Here is a 20,915-nt window from a genome sequence, read left to right as displayed (position 1 = left end):
GACAGTCAATTTGTTTTAGAAAGATCAGTCTGGCTTTGTGGAGAATAAACTGCAATTGGACAAGCTAGGAGGAGTTGTAATAATCCAAGCAAGGGATGAATAAATCCTGAATGAAATCAGAAGTAATGGGATTGAAGAGGGTGAAGAATTAAGAACATTTTAAAAGACTTGGTGACTTTGAGTTTCTGATCAAGGCAGCTGGGTGGTGGCATAACCACTGAGATAGGGACTGAGTGGCAGGGTAAAGGGTAGGGGTGGCATGTACTAATGGGCTGGGCTCTATTTTTAGCATCTTTAACTTGAGTTCTATGTAGGGTACTCCAGGGCAGGTCCAGTGGTTGTCACACATACAAACTATTATTCTGTAGTGAGGACAAGGCTGGAGAGATTTGGGAGTCACCGGGGACAGAAGGCCAACTGAAGAAATTTGGAAAGTAAAGTTGAAGAAGAGAAACTCCTTCCAGCCTACAGATGTCTTTTCCCTGAGATAAACCACGTCAAGATGAGGAGGACGAGAAGATACTGAAGCTTCGCCCTGGACACCTGGCCCAGCTTCTGGGGCTGACCATAGATGGTGAGGCTGGTGAGCAGTGTGGGGTTAGAATGTGGCCAAAATACGTCTGGAAGTCCCCAGATTACCCTCACTTTTTGTCAAACTGTGACCTCGGGATGGTCAACAGAGAGATCTTTCCTCCAGGGGATAGCCCTTCAGCTATTGGGTTTACCCCTCCCACCAAGTTGGGAATCTACTGCATTGTAACAGGTTTGCATTTAAGACCAGAAGCTCATGGATCCTTGTGATCCACGAATCAGCCTGATTTTGACTCCAGGCTGCTATTCCACTGGGCTGGTAGGAAGGTGACGGTGAATCATTCTAGCAGCCTGGTGTCCCCACCCAACCAGGCTTCCTCACTGCACCAGTTCCAGAGCCTTTCTGAGTCCTGAATCATCTCTCCACTCCAGTTACTGCTTATCTTCCCCTTGCCTGTGTCAGCACAATCCTGTCAGGTCTGGCTGCTTCTGGCAGTTTCCCTGACACACTGAGGACACTAGAATCTTCGACAAAGCTTTGAAACCCAGTGCCTAGGGCCCTGCTCTTCCAGATGAACCCGTATCTCCTGTCTGGAGTCTTGCTGCTTCTCAGGGTGCTGACTCAGAGCAAAGTCTGGACCTGCTTCTAGACCTGCAGACCACCTCCAAGTCATCTCTGGTCTGGGTGGAAGTTCTTCCCTCTTGTCCTCTCGCCATAGACTTAACGTTTGTTAAACTCATCACTTGAAAAACATGTTTCTCTTTGCTCTGGGGAAGGGAGGGCTTATTTTGCCAAAGATGAGGAAAGATATTTGCATTTAACTTTCTAGTGTCTCAAAGGAAAGGAAGAAAAACAAAACCAGGTAAGACTATGCATTTAAATAGTGTGAACATTTACATCCTGCCACATGTTGGGGGAGAGGAGATTGGCAGGTTTGAGGAAGAATCCGGTCCTCTGAGTGACCGGATGAATGAGACAATTTGTGGGGCAGGTGATGCGGATGATGTTCAGAAAGGGTGACAGAGTAGGGGCGCTGGGCTCTGGTGGTTGTGTAGGTAAAACACCTAATCTCCCTCCTGTGTTTCTGCTTTACTTTCACACTGACACCACACTCACAACACTTCTGGTGCCAGACGTGTGTGTGGGATTTTTCCACAACAAGCAAATCTCTGCAACACCTGCTGGGTATCCTACAATTTAACTCAATTATGACACTATCTACTTGGAAATAGTATCAGGTCTCACATTAAGGGCTCAGTTCCAGGAGACTTTAGATGCCAATCACAAATAGGTTACCCACACTTTTTGTCAAACTTGACTACAAATCAGAAGTTCCCATGATCCTCCTCCTTGGATTAGGTCATTTGCTTGAACAGCTCACAGAACTCAGGGAAACACATTCACCAGTTTATTAAAGGATATGATAAAGGATACAGATGAACAGCCAAATAAAGGGGTATGTAGGGTGAGGTCTGGGAGGATCTGAGTGCAGCAGCTTCTATCCCTGTGGAGTTGGGGTGCATTTCCACCTGCCACATAGATGCGTTCAATCTAGAGCCTCTCCAAACCCTTACTTTAGGGATTTTCAGGGATGCTTCATCAAGGAGGCATGATTGATCGTTAACTCTATTTCTGGCCCCTCTCCCTTTTCTTTCTTTCTTTCTTTTTTTTTTTAAATATATTTTTATTGACTTTACAGAGAGGGAGAGGGATAGAGAGTTAGAAACATCTATGAGAGAGACATTGATCAGCTTCCTCCTGCACGCCCCCTACTGGGGATTGAGCCTGCAACCAAGGTACATGGCCTTGACGGGAATCGAACCTGGGACCCTTCAGTCTACAGGCTGATGCTCTATCCACTGAACCAAACTGGCTAGGGCCCTTCTCTCGATCCCTGCAGGCCAGGCTGACATGCACCGGGCCTCTAGTATTCTACATAACATTGGAGGTTCAGGCCAATGTAATAAGATAGGGAAGAACACTAAGAAATAGCAGAATTGGATGTAAATAGATTAAATTTTCATTTGTAAGTGTTATGACTTAAATAGATTAAAGAAAATCAACAGTCTTAGAATAAGAACAATTCAAGAGTTTGCTAATTATAAAATCAATATACAAATTCAAGAATTTGCTGATTATAAAATCAATATACAAGAATTAGTAGCATTTTTCAATACCAGCAATAATAAAATCAAGAAGATAATAAGATACCTTCCAACAAAACCAACAAATCTATAAAATATCAAGGATTTAATAGGCAAAATTTCATAAGACCATTACAGAAGAACATTTTAAAACTCTGCCAAAAACAGAGAAAGCTGAATTAATAGTGAGATAAATCGTCTTTGAACGAGAATGCAATATTTAAAGATAACAATTCCCCCTCAATTTAATGCCATTTTAAGCAAAGTCACAGCCACCTTTGGGGACATCCTGCCTCCCCCATACTTTGTATGAACCCTCCATTGAGTGAGTCTGGTAGAAGGCAGGGCCCTGCCTCCATCTGTGGGAGTGGGACAAGGGCCAGATACTCCTTCTTGCTCAAGTTAGCACATGAGTATATGATCTTAACTTGGACATAAAGTTCTCTTTCCCGTGACTCTGAATCTTGAATGAGTAGTCATACAGCGATGCCGGGAGAATTCAGAAGGCTTTTCACTGTGGCAGCATTCATGGTGGCATCCTACCGGGGGATACCTGCAATGTAACCTTGCCTTTCATTCTGCTCTTAGGATTTCCTTGGTTTTTTGCCCATTTTTTGAGCCTGTTTCTTTAGGATCCTTCAAGAGAGCTCCTATGAGTGCTCTATCTTCTCCAATAAATTTACTTCTGCATTAAATTAGGAAGAACTAGTTCCTGTTGCTTGCAATCCAGAACTTGGAACTGGGCACCTTGCCAAAATGATTCTCAAATTTATGTGGAAGAATACAAGTCTATGAGTAATAAAGACCAGGACTCAGCCAACTTTTTCTGTAAAAGGCCAGTTCCTAAGCATTTTAGGTTTTGGTGGCTGGCTACAACTACTCAACTCTGTTGTTATATTGCTCAAAAGCAGCCATAGATAGTATGTAAGCAAATGGGCATGGTTGTGTTCCAATAAACCTTTATTTACAAAAATAGTCAGAGGGCAGGGTCTGGCCTATGGGCTGTAGTTCCCTGGTCCCTGATTAAGACAATCTGAGTAAGAACATTAAAGAGGAGACAGACTCAATCTAGATATCCAGACATATCACTTAGGCATAGTAGGTAAAACAATGTGGTACTGTTATAGGAATATACGATGGGCCACGGAACAGAATAGAACCCAGAAAGAGGCATATGAGCATTTGGGTTATTGAAAAATTTTGTAGGAAAAATTGGTCCATTACATGGAAAAAAATAAATTAGATTCCTACCTCAGGCAAAATTCAAAAACAAATCCCCAAATATAAAAATAAGTAAAGAGCTACTGGTAACTATTAAAGTTTAAATTTCTAGAAGAAAATATGGAATATCTGTAGGACTTTGGGAAGGGAAGAATTTTGGTTGTTAGGCTGATATTAAACTATTTTGCATTCTCAGAGGACACACCAGCAAAGTGATTGTGTTATAAAAAAAAGCAAGTTAGCCTGGAGCTGAAATCTGTGTGCAGAGTATCATTCAAAGAACCAAGGACTGTCCATGTCCTGGTGGCTGAACAATTGTCAGGGCTGTGAAAAGAAAGGAAGGCCAGGCTGAGCAGGGAGTGAGTGGTTTCTGTGTTGACAACAATGATGGGAACACTGAAGGGCCAGAATGTGGAGCCAAAAAGCAGTCTGAGGCTCTGCCTGGTGTTTCTATAAACAATATCACTGTTAAGGACAAAACGAAGCCAGTGACCAAGTCTAGACACGGAGTTGTATATTCTGTGTTTTTATTTTGCAGATAACCTTGATGTTATCTTATTGTGGAGGTAGTGAAAAGGACTGGAAACATGAGCATGGCTTCAAATCCTACTGCCCTCACATACAAGCTGTGAGAATCTCCTCTTTAATGAAACAGACAAAATAATGCGCACGTTTCAGGACTGTGCCAGTGATTAGAATGCAAGCATAGAGGGTGGACTGACAGTGGTTACTAACTCTTTGTCCTGTTGTCCCATACAGGCGAGGGGTTATTTTCCTTCACTTTGAATCTGGCTGGCTGGCACGGTGTCTACTTTAATCAACAGAGCTCGGAAGAAGTGATACTTCTGCTTCTTCCTTCTTGGAAAGGGTAGGTCTGGGGATTCAGCCACAGTGTAAAGAAGAGAACATTTAAAGAGAGAGAGAGGGGTCCCAGCTCTCCAGTCATCCACGCCAAGGCACCAGACATATGAGTCAAGTCAACCTGACATTCCAGCCCAGCCACCAGCTGACGGAAGGCTTATGAGAGACCCCAAACAAGACCAACAGAAGAACCACCTAGCCAGCCCACAGAACTGAGTGATGAGCATGGTTGCAGTAGTTTCAAGACACTAAGTTTTGTGTTTATTTGCTGTGTAGCCATAGGCAACCAAAGAGTGCATGAAGCAACCATCAGAGTGCTTGGAATATAGAGTATTCTAAGCAGTTATTCCAAACATTTATGCTAGCAATTATTATCCCAGTGAGCCCAGCATATGGAAAAATCACTCAGAAAAAGTCAATCTCTAGTCAATGCTTTTCCAGGCTACTAATTTATACATCAGCTAGTTAATTCCTTTATTCTGCAAATATTAAATGGGTGACTACTCTATGTTACATAATCTTCTAGGTACAAAACAGCTAAATTCCATGTCTAGAAATAATTAAGATTATGCCTCCTAGTCTTTGTTATTGAGATAACCAGAATATTAGGGTTTAACTAAAAAGGCCTAATGATTTGCTATGAACATAAAAGGATATCTGTTCTACGCAAGTTATAATTAACATCTTTCTAAGTATTAATCCCAAACAAGCTGAATAGAAACCACTTAGCTATTTGAAATTTAAATTAGCCTCTATCTTACCTATTATTCCTGATTTATATTATCATCTTCTAGAGTATATCTGAAACAAAAATTCTAATTGAGCAAGTGAACTCCAATATTTATTCATTCAATAATTCAACAAATATTTATTAGGCATCTTTTATGTGCCAGTGACTGGGCTAATCATTGTGTCTAACTTTGAACAATTCAGACATAGACTTTGCATTTTCTGTTAAGAACTCTACTTTTTATAACAATATCACAGCAGAGGAGAAGATTTTTTTAAAAAGTACTAGATCAATCATGTTTTCTATACAAGAATGATTCCTTCAATTAAGAGCTTGCAATCCACTTACTCTGAGGTAGATTCTTCCCTGAATATGATCTAGTTATAGATGACTGAGAAAATATAGTTAGGTATTAAGTTTGAACAGAATTTCAATTCATTACTTAAGGTTCCCAAACTTTTCTAATATAGTTGTTTGTTTTTATTCAGGGCTAGGTGAATTTACTAATTTGAGAGGCAAGAAAAGAAGACACTCAAATGCATTTGTATCATGTCAAGGTAGTTCACAAGTTTTCTTTTTAAGTAAATGTTTAGCCCATACACGCACACCCACAAGAACCTGGCAATCACCAAGGAGACGAGTCCACCCTTACTTTGTAATCAAGGAGAATCACAGGTTCTTGGTCCCACAGTCTGTAACCCTAGGAAAACTCTCAGCAAGATAATAGATAAAAGAAAGCATTGTTCCTTCAAGTTTAGCGCACTACCCTTTGGTAATCATAAGGCTGAGCTTCTTCTTCACCAACGAAAGCTGCCACAGCCGATCACAGCTGTGCCTGAGCTGGAAGTCAGGCCAAAGTGCAGTTTCCCATCCGCTTTATCCTCACTGGTGATCGAGTTACTCTTCACACACATAGAGTGATCAACGAACAAGATGGCAGGGCTCATGATGCATAACAGCTTTCCGTTCTTGCAGAGATTATAAAATTTACTCCCCAAATAACAGCTGTGGCCACCAGGGTCGCGGTCTATAACTCCACCTGTCACCTGAACAGTGAAGCACTAACCCTGAATTCCCGTTTTGTGGGTTGGGGCATTGACTTCTGGGCTTGTGATGGCAAAGAGGGTGCAGACTAGAACTTACTTTTGTTGATTCGAACAACATTTTTATTATAGCAGCTATATGCTCAGTTAGCATGAACGTATGTCCTCTAGTTTAAATGGAGATTCTTTTTTTAAGAGAAAGGGTGACCCCCCGTGGCAGTTTTAAAGCATGACTGGGAAATCTTGGGCACTTCTTGTACCAAGGTGATTGCATAGCCCCTCATCTTTACTCTGGGTGGCTTGTGATTACTCTGACAGTAGGGTACAGCACAAGGGATGCTCTGCGACTTCTGAGGCCAGATGAAAAGGCTATACTGCGTCTCCTTGCATGTGGTAACACTCGCTCTTGCAGCCCTGAGTCACCATGTGTGAAGTCTGATCACCTTAAGATCTCCATGCTGGAGGGGCCACATGCAGGCAGTACCGTTGACAGTTCCAGCTAAGCCTAGGTAGCCAGCCATTTACACCAGGTGGCAGACGGGAGTGAAGCCACCTTGGACCCTCCAAACCAGTTATCTGCCACATGAAACAAAAGCCTTGCCTGAATTCTGATTCATAAAATACTGATATTTAATAAAATGATGATTATTTTAAGCCGCTATTTAGGGTAGTTTCTAATGCATTGATAGATAATTGGAACACACCTTGCATTAGCAGATGCCATGACGAGATTAGACAAAGGAGAAATTTAGTCCTAAGGACCCTTCACTATACCTAGAAGGCTACAAAGGGAAGGAGTAGAGCAGGTGGGGAGAGTCTTGAGACCACAGTGCAGATCTGGAGACTGCGAAACCTTGGGATACATCACAGTTTTAAGAAAGTTTTGAACAGGCAGATAGGTGTCTCAAGCCTGTTAGAGAGTCCTTACTCCTCCAGAATACTTAACTATCAAACTGGAGTTTTGGACTCGTGTGTTATATGTGGTATTCTAGAATTTGTGGAATGTAGTCCAGAAACTCATTAAAATAACTTAGAATCCCAATATTAGAGCTTTCTCCCCATCACATTGCATAATTTTTATTATGGCAATTAAAATGTTGTATTATAATAATTTCTTGAGTATCTGCTTTATTTATCAGACTTTGAGGTTCTTGAAGGAGGATTCTATGTACTTTTCACCTTCGCATTCTTCACTCCCCAAGTTCCCGATTCAATGAATGTTTGTAGAATGGCTAACTGAGAAAAGTGGCTAGATTATGTTTTCTGTGTGGTTCTCAGCATAAATTGTAATTATCTGATTTATTTACAAAGATTCATTGTTGATGACATATCTGAATGGCTATTACTTTAAAAAAATAGGTTGCAAATCCACGTCTAGATAATCATCGTAAAGAAAAAACCATTTAACCTCATAATTTTTCTTTTTGTACTTTGCTATTTCTACCTTGGTAAGTTGGTCAATATTTTTTATAGTCTTGTCAACTAGTACTGGCATCCGGTCCTTTTCTGAAGGATTATGCATGGGAGAATTCATAATTCATAAGACTGACATTTTAATTGACTTCCTAGAAAAAAAATCTCATCTTGAGAGTTCCTTACTCTTCCCTGTCTTTGTAGCCTATTGCAGTGGTTTCCAGACGTTGGGATTTCAGGGATTAGTGTCATCTACAACATCGGGGCACTGACATTTATCTGGCATATCTGAAGATGTCTCTGGTTGCCACAACTAAGGTTGTTCTACTGGTATCTAGTGGGAGATGCCAGGGATACTGCTTAGTATTCAAAGATGCCCAAGACAGCCTCTAGTAAATAATTATCCAGTTGATCATGCCAACAGTGCTATGCATAAGAACCTTTACTTATGCATAACAATGTGCACATACTTAACCCTACTGTACTGTTTGTTAAAATGGTTAAGATGGTAAATTTTATGATATGTGTATTTTAGCACATTTTTTAAAAAGAGAACATGGGTCATGATAGTCTAGGGAAAAGTTCTACTTACAAGTCAACTTTATACTATTTTGGTATAAATAAAAATGTAACGTCTTTGCTTCAGTTAGAGCTCACCTTATTGTTAAGATTGGAGTATGGGGTGAGATATATCACAGAGCTCATATCTCAGATACCATAGGAGAGTCAGTCTAGCTATTATGTTAGGGATTGTGAACAATGGACATAAACAAATGCTGGCTAACTTAAAAAGAGAAAAATGTATCAGAAGGTAATGCAGTCCATTGCAAAATCTGGAAGAGATACCTTATTGAAATAATTTAACCTCTCTTTATTTGTTTTGTCATCTATAAAATGAGGAACTTGAATTCAATGACTTTTAACTTCCTTTTCATTCTGCCATTAGAGACTTACTATCTTAGGTTGTCAAAGGGTCTTTGAATTCCTATTTATATATACGTACTTCATATTTTGCCTAAATTATAGACTTGCCCCCTCATTGGATCTATCCCTAGAATAGTTTTCTAATGGCTTTGGTGGTAGTGTGTGTGTGTGTGTGTGATTTATATTAATAAGAAAGTAAATTCCAATTCTTTATCCCTCTATTTATAGAGAAAATCACACATGGATGTGGGAAATGTAGAAGAGGAAGAAAGGCTGAAATGGCAAAACCTTTGCCAGCTAGGTGTCCTGCTAAAGAGTTTAGCCCTGCATAGAGAGAGATTCTTCCAGAGAAACACATTAGTGAGTCTCTGTGTATGGAAAAGGATGCTGGAGCTGAGTGGACCTTAGAAAAACGAGTATGTGGAGGAAGTCAGAATGAATGGAGTCTAGAGACTTGAGGATTGGGGAGAGACATGGTAGGACTTTGGAGCCTGCAGAGGTAAGTGGCCAGTGAGAGATTTCCGATGCTGGGATAGAGAAGGGGTTTGAAGGATGGGGATAATATCTGGTTTTATTTTCATTAAATTAATTGTACTTGTGCAATATAAAGTATCACTGCTGATGCGAATCTTCAACAATGCCAGTAGTCTCACAAAGCCTGTGGGACTCATTTAGAGAAAGTTAAAGAGAAGAGGGTGAAACTGATATCTTGGTTGGTATGAGGCAGAGGAAAGGGAACGCAGAGCAGCTGTGGCAGGAGAGAGGCCATGAAATCAGGAGGTCAGGGGTAGGAACATGGAGCCAGAAGTGACTGTGGGAATGTAAAACCTTGGAAATTCACATACATTTTGTGGGAAGAATTAGCTTTCCCAGAATACTCGAGAGCTTGGGCCCAAGGATAAGGGGCTCTGAGTGTACCTTTGGGCTACACTAATGAACAATAAAGGGTTAGAGCTCTCTCCTTATCTACCTGGTGCAGCTGAAGGCCCAAAATAATGTGGCGGGATATTTTTTAAGTCTTCTTCTTTGATTTCATTGCGTAGCATGTCTTCTCTTGACATAGAAACAGTGCTCCCAAATAGAAATAATTTTACTATGAAATGAAAATTGTGTTTATTTGTTCCTTTAACATTCATTGACATCTTCTAAGTATAAGTTGCTTAGATAAGAGACAATTGTGCTATAAAAGAGCTTATCTCCAGAGGGAGAGGGACATGCAAAAGTCAACCACAATACAAGGAAAGGTGAAATAAGTGCTAAATGGAGTGCAGGAACAGTGATCCCTGATTCTGGTTAAGGAACAGTGATATAGAATCCAATGAATGAATGTGTGTTCTCCCTGAAGCTTCTAATTCTTTCTTCAGTCACTTCTCTGTCCTGTTAAGAGAGAAAATAAAAATATTTTTGACATGGTATAAAATACATAAAACCATCCTAAGACCATAAAAACTCAAGAAATGTCATAATTGTGTGTAATTTATCATTCACCCAACCCAGTTTTCTGTGCCTGGGACAAAGGTTTTTGAAGAATAACCCCCCAAGGCTAAAAAGGCCATTTTGTGTAGGATATAGGCCTGGGGGTCAGGTATCTCTGCCATTTTGCCAGCTGTATAATTTGGGACAAATCACTATTTAGCCTCCTTTAATGCTAGATTACCAATCTGTAAAATGAGGATTATAACAACTCATTGAATGGTTGGATTAAGTGAGTCAGTGCACATGAGTGCTTGGTCCACTGTAAATACTCAGTGCATTTTAGCTATTATTTTCACTATTCTGAGGAAAGCATTGGATAATTCCACATTTATGAGTTTAATCACATTCTTTTGAATTTATATTTTCTGTTTGTATCACTTTTTGGATTAATGAATTCCCCAAATTTAAAACCTATATAATTAAATATTACTTTCATTTGTCCAGAAGTTACGTCTTTTCTTTTTTTAAATTTATCTTTATTATTGAAAGTATTACAGATGTCCCCCTTTTTCCCCATTGACCCCCTCTACCCTGCATCTGTCTCCCTCCGAGTTACCTCTTCTCGACTTTGCCTAAGGGCAGGCACCTCATTGTCTCTAATACTTAAGGATTTAATGCACTAGTCTGTTTTCTTCTAATTAGTCTGCCTCAGAATATTTTTTAAGTCCCTTTCTAATTTTCTTCGGGTTCTAAAACAGTTATACATGCCATAGAGTATTCCATGAGTTCCACAGTTTTATGTAAGGGGAGGTACTTTATTCTGTTTTGTTGACGATAACCTTACCAACAACTGTCAGTGTTTTGTGAACTTTTTAGAGAGCAGCAGCTCTTTGAGTCACAACGTTAAGGTACAGTTACATGGTATTTTTCAAAATATGTTCTCTGAAATGCTATTCTGTGAGAGCACAATGGGTGTTCCATAAAAGAGATTATAATTTAGGAAGCATTGAATTAAGCAAGAGTTTGTTAGGTACTCTTTTAATATCCAATGCACCTTAAATGCAGTAGGCAGTGTTTTTAAATTTGTTTCTCCATAACATTTTTTTTTTTGAAATTGTCTTGTAGACTAGCATTCTAGGGGAAAAAAAAATTGGGAAATGCCAATTGTTAGTAAGTTCTAGTTTCAACGGACAGCTTACTCCATTATCTTATTGGAATAATTTTCCCCTAAGGACATTCCTATGTGGAAGCACATTCATGGCTCTTCTGATCATTCAGAGATACTTAGGTGAACTCTTTGCCCTGTATTCTTATCATCTTGATATTTTTCTAGGAAGGTTTGATTATATCTGTGGACTTAAAAATAAAATATCATTCTGTATTCTTTCCAAATTGCTTTTGGAAACATACCAAGTAGCTCTGGCCAGGTAAATCATTTGGTTGCTGGTTTCATCCCTGGTCAGGGCACATACAAGAAACAACCAATGAATGAATGCATAAATAAGTGGAAGAATAAATTGTTGTTTCCCTCTCTCAAAACAGTATTACTGAAAACTAAAAAGTCAATATCCTCATAGTATAAATTAGTCTGGTTAACTTTTGAATATCTAAGGTCTCACATTTCTTTCCTCAGTGGGCTGTTAGTGTAAGTTCCAGTGTGTTTTACCAAGGAAATACCCATTTCCCAGTCTTTCTCACTCAAGCCTACTCTAAGGAGACAATGTGAAATCCTCCTTTTTGAAATCATAGATATTACCATATAATTTCTGAATTCCTTCAATATCATCCTGTGAAAGTTTGAAATCCTTGGCGTCTCTAGCTTCATAGGTTGGATACATCACGGCGTCAGGATCAGACGAATGACCCAGGCCCAAAGAATGGCCAAGTTCATGAGTGACAGCAAACAGGAAGTTAATTCCTACAACCAAAGAGCAACAAACAGTAATTATGAAAATAACTAGATATATAATATAATATGTAATAATAAATAAGGCAGTTATAAAAATACCTATCTCCATAGTTTACTTATTTGTTTCAAGGCTTTCATAAGGAGGGGGAGGGTTTAGAACGAGAATAGAACAGTAGTGTTTTAATCTCATCGCTACTTCTGTTTTTTTTTTTTTGTAAAGTAATGTTTTTCTGTCTGCTTCTTATATCATTACTCAAATAGCAGTATTCTACAGAGCAGTGGTTCTCAACCTTCCTAATGCTGCGACCCTTTAATACAGTTCCTCATGTTGTGGTGACCCCCAACCATAAAATTATTTTCGTTGCTACTTCATAACTGTAATGTTGCTACTGCTACTAATCGTAATGTAAATATCTGATATGCAGGATGGTCTTAGGCGACCCCTGTGAAAGGGTCGTTCGACCCCCAAAGGGGTCGCGATCCCCAGGTTGAGAACTGCTGCTATAGAGGAAAGCAAGGGCTTTAGAAGCATTAAGATTTGGGTTTGAAACCTAGCTCTGCTACTTATTAGCAGGATGACTCTGGACACATTAATTGATATTACAGAGTCTCACTTCCTCATTTTTTGTCCAGAGATAATAATTCCTGCCTTGTAGATTTATCGAAATAATTAGAGTTTCCCAGTATCTAATAGCAGGAGAAAGAAAGTTGGCTTTGCAAAAGCGAGACTGGAAGTCAGGATCTCTAGGAAATGCTGGGTTTTGCTTTTTATTTATTAAATTGTGTTATAAATAGGCTTTTCTCTCAGACTCATAGAAAGGCTTTTCAAATAAGGGGGAGTGTCTGAGCCCGAGAGTTTGAGTGGCCAGAGTTCCACTTGTGGTGCATTAGATTGAAGAAAGCTGCCTTTAGCCTATCTTGAGTGGAAGGAAAGGAGAATGAAAAAGATATGCAAGATGTGAGGCGAAGACAGCCATAATTTTACATCGGTTAGATTTTCACAGCAAAGCATCGCTGACGTGGCGAGTTCCCCTGCCAGACACAAGTAGTGAGTTCCCTTTCAGAGCCATTAGTAGCCTTTTAAAAAAATTGTCTCCAGTTAGAATTGTTTATGCCAGAGCTGCTCTCCATTAGTTTTCTGGTATGTCTATGATGGCCTATTTTGTAAGATAATGAATATGATGGGCTGGGGTATGGTGTGGGTTCTTTCTAAACAATAGCAAATACTCAGAATTGTATATAATTCTTAAATATCATAGTCACGGCTCCTCTTTTCCCTTCAATTAAAAAACTTAAATTTGGAGGGAACATAAAGAAAGAGATATAATTTATTGAATTGTTAATATTACCCAAGCACTGTATAAGCATGATCTCATTTAATTCAAGTAACAATTCTGTGAGATGGGAATTATTTATAGTCCCATTTCATAGATGAGGACACAGGCTCAGAGAATGAATAACTTACCAAAAGACACAAGAGAGTCATTGGTAGAGGTACAGCCAAGTGAACCCAATGTTGCTTGACTCATAGCCTGAGCTTCTATCTCCAGTATATGTAACATTAATAAAATGTAACGGGCACAATAAATAAAATTACACATTTAAATCTCATAGTACAGTGGTTGGCATTTATCAAGGGCTCAAGAATTAATACTAGTCAAAGCAAATATCAAATTAAAGTTAGTATAAGAAGTTCTGGATTTTAAAAAGGGTGTAGTAGAAGAGAGATGAAATGCTGTACCTATACTGGTACCATCAGTCCAGCGTTCATCCTCATCAAAGTGGGCATCTCCTCCTAGGCCTGGTCCAGGTGCAAAGGCATGAGCCAGTGTGTTTCCTGGTCCATCAAATGGGTAGTAGTCCCCGTGAGCTGAAAGAAAATAGAGTGATTGCCCTTAGTGACTGAATATATCTCCACTCATTTAATTAATTAATTAATTAATTAATTAATTAATTAATAATCCTCACCCAAGGATATTTTCCCACTGATTTTTTAGAGAGAGTGGAAGGGAGGGAGGCAAGAGGGAGGTAGAAGAGAGAGAGAGAGAGAGAGAGAGAGAGAGAGAGAGAGAGAACGAGAAGCATCAATGTGAGAGAAACACATTGGGTTGTTCCCTTCTCCCCAAAATATTTCTCTTTTCATTCTGTTCTAATATTGAAATGCCTGGCTGCCGTGAATTTAGCTGAAATTGAACATCAACCACAATATTGATAACACTGAAGAGAATGTGCAGAAAGCACTGATCGTGGCATTCCATGTTTTTTAAGAATAAATAAACTGGATATTGCCTGATACCAATTTGAAAATAAGTACATCTGCATCACATTCAAATCCAGTTAAGACACCTTGAGCATGGGTCTCCAGGAAATGGTCTACACAAAGATTAAGCTAGGTTTTTAAGAAAAATTACACTAAAAGGTACACAAGTTACTTGTTGAATATAGTTCTCACACTCATTTGTCATCCTGCTACTATCTGGCCAAACAAAGTGAAAAAACTTAGAAGAGACCATAAATTAGATGTGAATGTATTTAAATTCCCATTTCCAGTAAGCTTTCAATATGTTTTAAACTGTTCCATAAATGTGTGTGTGTGTGATAAATAATGCTACAAAATGGGGTTGGTAAACTTTTTCTGTGATGGCTAGACAATCAGTAATTTAGGATTTGTTGGCTTGATGGTCTCTGTCACAATTACTAAACTCTGCCATGATAGCCCCTAAGCAGTCATAGACAATAGGGAAACGAAGGATTATGGCTGAGTTGTAATAAAAATTTATTTACAAAAATAGGTTCTGGGCTGGATTTGGCTCATGGCCCATAGTTTACCATCCTCTGCCATAACAAGTGGCTCTAAATGTACTAAAGAGCTGTACTAGCATCTCTCTCTCTCTCTCTCTCTCTCTCTCTCTCTCTCTCTCTCTATCTCTGTATATATATTCTTATTTATTTAAAGATTTTAAATTCTGAACAGAGGAGGGCACTAGTATAAGTAATAAGTAAAATAGCACTGAGGATTTGCTACAGGAACCTTTCTTACCTCCTCTTGCAAAGCCAATCATGATATCAGCAATTCCCACTCTAATTCTCTTAAATTGCAGAGGGATCTCTTTGCTCCACATTGCAAAGGCCTTGTCCACTAACTGATTCACTTTGAAATGGGATAAGTCTCGAGTATATGATATGACCCTGGTAGCAAACAAGAAAACAATGTTTGACTTCGTAGGAAAGGCTTGACTGTTTTCGTTTAAACGACCAAAGCAATACTAACTTGTAGGTGACTACTTTGGAAGTCCATTTTGGCCTATCTGGGAACAGTGAGTATTCTGCAACATCTGGCACTCCACATCTGGGCTTCTGAATGATTTTTATGATGTCAGAGCTTAACATTCCAGTTATAGGCAGGTGAAAGAATTGTTGCATCTCCTTGAGTTTGGCTCGTAAACTGTTGACATCCCTTGATTTTGAGTCGTATGGATAAAATCTCTTGAGATAGCGCTGTTGGAAAGAGAGTAATTGATTTGTAATCCTTGTTTATTGTCTTTTATCTTAGAAGTCTGCATGTCTTTGCCTTGATACCTACGGACTCAAACAGTGGTTTGAAAACACAATAGCTACAGAGTCACCAAGGAAAATAACTGCGCATTAATGAAAAGAAAATTTAATATCAATAACAAAGCATTGTCGTTCTATTTCATGAGCAAAAGGAAAAAGTACCTCCATTTTTCTTTCATCCCATAAACTGCTCTGAAGGGAAGCCCTCTGTAAACTCTATAGAACAGAGATTCGTCTGTAATAGCCAATCAGGGAGAGTGACAGTGTCCTCAAGGGGCACAACTGAGACCTTCCCTGGCATCAGAGACCAAGTCACCGCCCCCTTCTAAGATTCTCTGGAGATCTGGTCCCAACTATGTTAAAGGGTGTTAACGTTTTAGTCCTGGGAAAGGACATTGTAAAATTATTTAGTTTAATGTACATATTCTCCAGGTGAAGAAAGCAAAGCTCATAGCAACTAAATGACTTGCTCAGGGTCACATATTGAATTAGTAGCAGAATAAAAAAACAACCACTAGTAGCAGAACTGGCACTGAGTTTCCTGACTGCCGGTCCTGTGTTCTTTCCACTGTTAAAACTCTGGTAAGACCCACGGTGAGGCTGCAGGATCGAGCAGGTTTCCTGGTGTATTCCACACGCAGTTGGTCTCTGGGCTTTCTTAAGGGACCCTAGTGTCTGGATATGAGGACAGCTGCTGGACTAAGTAGGAAGAAATAAAAAAGTGAATGAAATAACAACAGTGGCAGCTGTGGCCTCACAAGAACGTCTATTAAGCACTTGCTGGTTGCAGGGACTACCCTAGGAGCTTGACATACTTATCTCATTTAAACCTCATCACCACCCTGTGAAGTAGGCACCACATTGTTATTCCTAATTTACGTGAAGAATCATGGCTCAGAGAAGCAAGTTCACCCCTTGCGTAACTGAAGGAGCCAGTATTTGAACTTGTGTTCTGATACAAAGCCCACTTCCTTAGAAAAATGCATTGGGCTTTCTAATGCATGAAAGTATTGTTGAAACGATTTAAACATTGGCTTACTCATTGAGAGTCTAATTTGGAGTAGGTGAAATGGTTACTTGTCTCAGAAACGCTCAGGAGTATCCACTTTATGTGAGTAACCTTAGTAATATTGTGTGCATTCTTTCTGTTACCCATGATTGCATTTCATTCAATATCGTATTCTCTCTTTCTGTTCCCAATGATTGCATTTCATTCAATATTGTGCTCTCTCTTCCTGTAACCAATGATTGCATGTTCATCCATGACAGTTAGGATTTAATCTCATTTAAAAACAAACAACTTATTTTATCCATTCCAGAACTACAGGCTTTGCCAAGACACCCTCTGAAGGAAATTTCTCTGCATCCTTGATGTGAATTTTTCTGCCTCCTGTTAAACCTAGCCAACCCCACTCTGGTTTATTGGTAACCTACACACTAAATAAAGCCTAGGGATTCAATATGCTTGCAAGTGTCCACTGGGTGGAATCATATGAAATGTCTCTTTTGGAAGTAAAAACACACAATAAAATATCAGTAATTTCTTATGGTTCAATCTACCATATTAGTGGGACTTCTAAAAGCCAAAGTTAATGTGAAATAAAACCTAACTTTTCTTATGCTTAAGGCTTAAATTTGTAAATAGTGCTTAAGAGTAAACACCCCATTATTTTACCAAATAATAATTATTTACACTTCTGAGGCTGCTTATGAAGGAGTAGTATATTGGAGAGAACATGATTTTGAACCAGAAAAACTTGTTCTTGACTCCTATCAAAACTCATCTTTGATTCTTCACCAGTATTCACCAAGTATGTGAATCAACTTAATGTTGGTACCTTACTTTTCCCAGGATTGAGCTAATGATTAAGTGACATAACATATATGAAGTACTTTGTAATGGTTACGTGATAGTTGGTACTGTTATTACTTCATTTATTCATTATAATAATCCTGTGAGCTGTAAAGCACATAGTATGATTATTCATAGTAGGATCACTTCTATTAGACACATGAGAAAACAAAGTCGAAAGTTCATAACTTGCCCATCATCACGCTTGAAAGTGTGAGAGCTGTCATTTCTACCCATGTTTTCTGATTTCAAGTCTCTTCATTACAAGTAGTCCTCATTGTAAGAGGCAGCTCTCTGGTCTTTATGAAAAGAATTTCAAGTTACAATAAAGAATTACTTCAATTTCTTGACTAGGGACTGTGCTAAGGGCATCATGAAAACCACATTTGGTTGATAGCACTATAACATCCGATTTCCAAATTAGTAAACTGAAGCTCAGAGGAATTTAATAACATTTCTATGCTAATAATATTCCTCTACAATGTACAGCGGTTCTCAACCTGTGGGTCGCGACCCCTTTGGGGGTCGAACGACCCTTTCACAGGGGTCGCCTAAATACATCCTGCATATCAGATATTTACATTACGATTAGTAGCAGTAGCAACATTACAGTTATGAAGCAGCAACAAAAATAACTTTATGGTTGGGGGTCACCACAACATGAGGAACTGTATTAAAGGGTCGTGGCATCAGGAAGGTTGAGAACCACTGCTCTGTATAGTGAGTGAAGGTGGAACTTGAACCCAGCTTGGGGAGGCACTAAAGCCTGCTCATATAGCTACTTGATTAAAACATACATTGCCTTTACAATAGAATCATTACTCAAATTGAAAAGCATACTCCCTAATGCCGATAGCAAGACCGTGGAGCCCCAGGTGAGTGGCCAGTGACATACCTGCGCCTGTTCCCACTGTAGGTCGCTCATGCCTCCTGCCTCGGGGGGAAGCGGCAGAGCCAGGCTGCCGGGCAGCAGACACACAGCGCACAGCACGGCCAGCTGCATAGCTGGGTCCGGGGATAGTTTTCAGGCCTATGGTTAGTTTGGTGTTTTCTTTCAAAGGCTGGAGAGATTTATATAGCTGCTCAGCCCTGAATGTGAAAATAGGTGACTCATTTGAATGTTTTCTTTCTTTTTGGTGACTACAGAACTTTGAAGTGTGTGCTATTTTTCATTAATGACAACGAGGAAGTATTATATTTTTATTGGCAGGAAGCACACAATGTATTTGCTCTTGGATCTCCCCCCAACCCCCCCTTTCTGCTGTATAAATTTAATCCATGAGAAAACACATTTTATTTGCCAGAATCAATTGTGACTCAGGCATACCTTCTTTTTTTTCTTTATCCTCACTTGAGGATATATTTTATTTATTTATTTATTTATTTATTTATTTATTTATTTATTTTATTTTTTCTTTATTGATTAAGGCAGTGATTCTCAACCTTCTGGCCCTTCCTCATGTTGTGACCCCCAACCATAAAATTATTTTCGTTGCTACTTCATAACTGTAATGTTGCTACTGTTATGAATCGTAATGTAAATACCTGATATGCAGGATGGCCTTAGGCGACCCCTGTGAAAGGGTCGTTCGACCCCCAAAGGGGTCGTGATCCACAGGTTGAGAACCGCTGGATTAAGGTATTACATAGCATATCTTCTTAATTTAAAAATGTGGGGAGTATCCTTCAGGATATTACCACATATCTTAAAAGAATTAAAAACGTTGAAATGCACAGAACAGAATGTAAAACATGCAAATAATCAAGTAACGATTAAGTGAACATTCTGTAACAGTCACCGAAGTCAAGAAGTATAACACACCCCAGGCCTTCATGGAGTGGAGAGCGGGTGGGCTGGAGGAGGCCAATGGGGGGGGGGGGAGGGGACATATATAATACTTTCAACAATAAAGATTAAAATAATTATAAAAAAAGAAAAGAAAAAAAGAAAGAAATAGAATACAGCTAGCATCCTGTGGTTCTGTACACGAGGAGCGGTGGCAGGCATGGCGGATGGAGATGTGTGCATGACTGGGCCAGTGGCCACCATGGAGCCCGTGCTCCATTCCTGCACCTTCCAGGGACCCCAGTGAAGCACTGAGAATTCCCTTCTTTGTTTCCTTTTAATCATATTATTTCTTTGCTTAGTGCTCAACATTACCCAGAATTTCTCTTCAATTACATGAAAAAAGATCAAATAAACAAATCTTTATGCATGGGCTTGACTGTTTATATACTACTAGAGGCCAAGTGCATGAATTCATGCACAGGTGGGGTCCAGCTGGCCCCACCCCTGATTGGAGTGGGGATGGGGGGGTTTATTGGGGGTGTGGCAGGCCAGGGGGAGTGGCCACAGGAGGTTGGCCGGCAGGCCTCGCTCCCTGGTAGAACTCCCAGTGGAACTCCTGGTTGAGGGGACAATTTGCATATTAGCCTTTTATTAGATAGGATACTTATTATGCTTTACATTCTATAGAAGCAAGTTTATCCTAAGCTAAACCTTCAACCTGGAAATCACTTTATACACTTTTGCTTCCAATCACCCTGACTCTAGCTCAGCCGTGGGCAAACTACGGCTCGCGGGCCAGATCCAGCCTGTTTGAAATGAATAAAACTAAAAAAAAAAGAGACCGTACCCTTTTATGTAATGATGTTTACTTTGAATTTATATTAGTTCACACAAACACTCCATCCATGCTTTTGTTCCGGCCCTCCGGTCCAGTTTAAGAACCCACTGTGGCCCTCGAGTCAAAAAGTTTGCCCACCCCTGCTCTAGCTCCTAACCAGCCACTGGGAGGGCTGGTTTGGTCTTTGATACATATAATGGCTATGCTGCGTACAGCAATTAAGGATCCATGACCTGGAGATTCTAGTCCAACTACTTCATTTTTCCCATAGATAAAATTGAAGCTAAGATGACAGATTAATTGATTCCCCCAAGGTCACACAGCTAGTTAATATTGGTCCTGACTCCCATCCAGTGCTTTTTCTATCGTATCACACTGCCTGTTCATTTTGTCATTATATTATACATTTTTGGGGTAAGAGCACCATGGCTTGTTGACTATAATGCATCATGGAAAATACAACCCATATGCTGGAGCTGCAAAATTTAATTACTCAGACATCTTTGAAACCATCTGATGATTGGGTGCTGTGTGTTAGCAAAGGTACATTTTCTAGATCAATTAATTAAATTTGCCTTCTTTACATAGTTGCTTTAATTCTGCCTAGACACAGTTTAACTATACTTAAAGACTTGTTACCTGTAGTCAGTGTCTGGTATGTAATGGGTACACAGTAAGTGTTTATAGA

The 20,915-nt window shown here is 39.5% G+C and overlaps 1 protein-coding gene across 1 annotated transcript; it reads right to left on the bottom strand.

The window, feature by feature from the left end:
* Positions 1-9,956: 9,956 nt before the first annotated feature.
* Positions 9,957-18,654, bottom strand: MMP7 (matrix metallopeptidase 7). The gene is made up of 6 exons (XM_059708043.1): positions 18,496-18,654; positions 15,465-15,691; positions 15,234-15,382; positions 13,935-14,063; positions 12,041-12,202; positions 9,957-10,245 (listed from the first exon to the last, which is right to left on the bottom strand). The coding sequence occupies exons 1-6, from the start codon at positions 18,601-18,603 to the stop codon at positions 10,229-10,231; spliced, it is 792 nt and encodes a 263-aa protein (XP_059564026.1). The 5' UTR covers positions 18,604-18,654; the 3' UTR covers positions 9,957-10,228.
* Positions 18,655-20,915: the final 2,261 nt, after the last annotated feature.

Source organism: Myotis daubentonii, chromosome 9, assembly GCF_963259705.1.
Source record: "Myotis daubentonii chromosome 9, mMyoDau2.1, whole genome shotgun sequence".
NCBI classification, from domain to species: domain Eukaryota; kingdom Metazoa; phylum Chordata; class Mammalia; order Chiroptera; family Vespertilionidae; genus Myotis; species Myotis daubentonii.
This window is presented reverse-complemented; position numbering and strand designations above follow the sequence as displayed.

Excerpts from the sequence above, each read along its gene's own strand:
- MMP7 (XM_059708043.1), bottom strand. The coding sequence starts at position 18,603 with ATGCAGCTGGCCGTGCTGTGCGCTGTGTGTCTGCTGCCCGGCAGCCTG. Across the intron at positions 15,692-18,495 it reads TACAGTGGGAACAGGCGCAG|CGCTATCTCAAGAGATTTTA; the intron begins GTATGTCACTGG and ends TCTTTCCAACAG. Across the intron at positions 15,383-15,464 it reads TCCAAAGTAGTCACCTACAA|GGTCATATCATATACTCGAG; the intron begins GTTAGTATTGCT and ends GTTTGCTACCAG.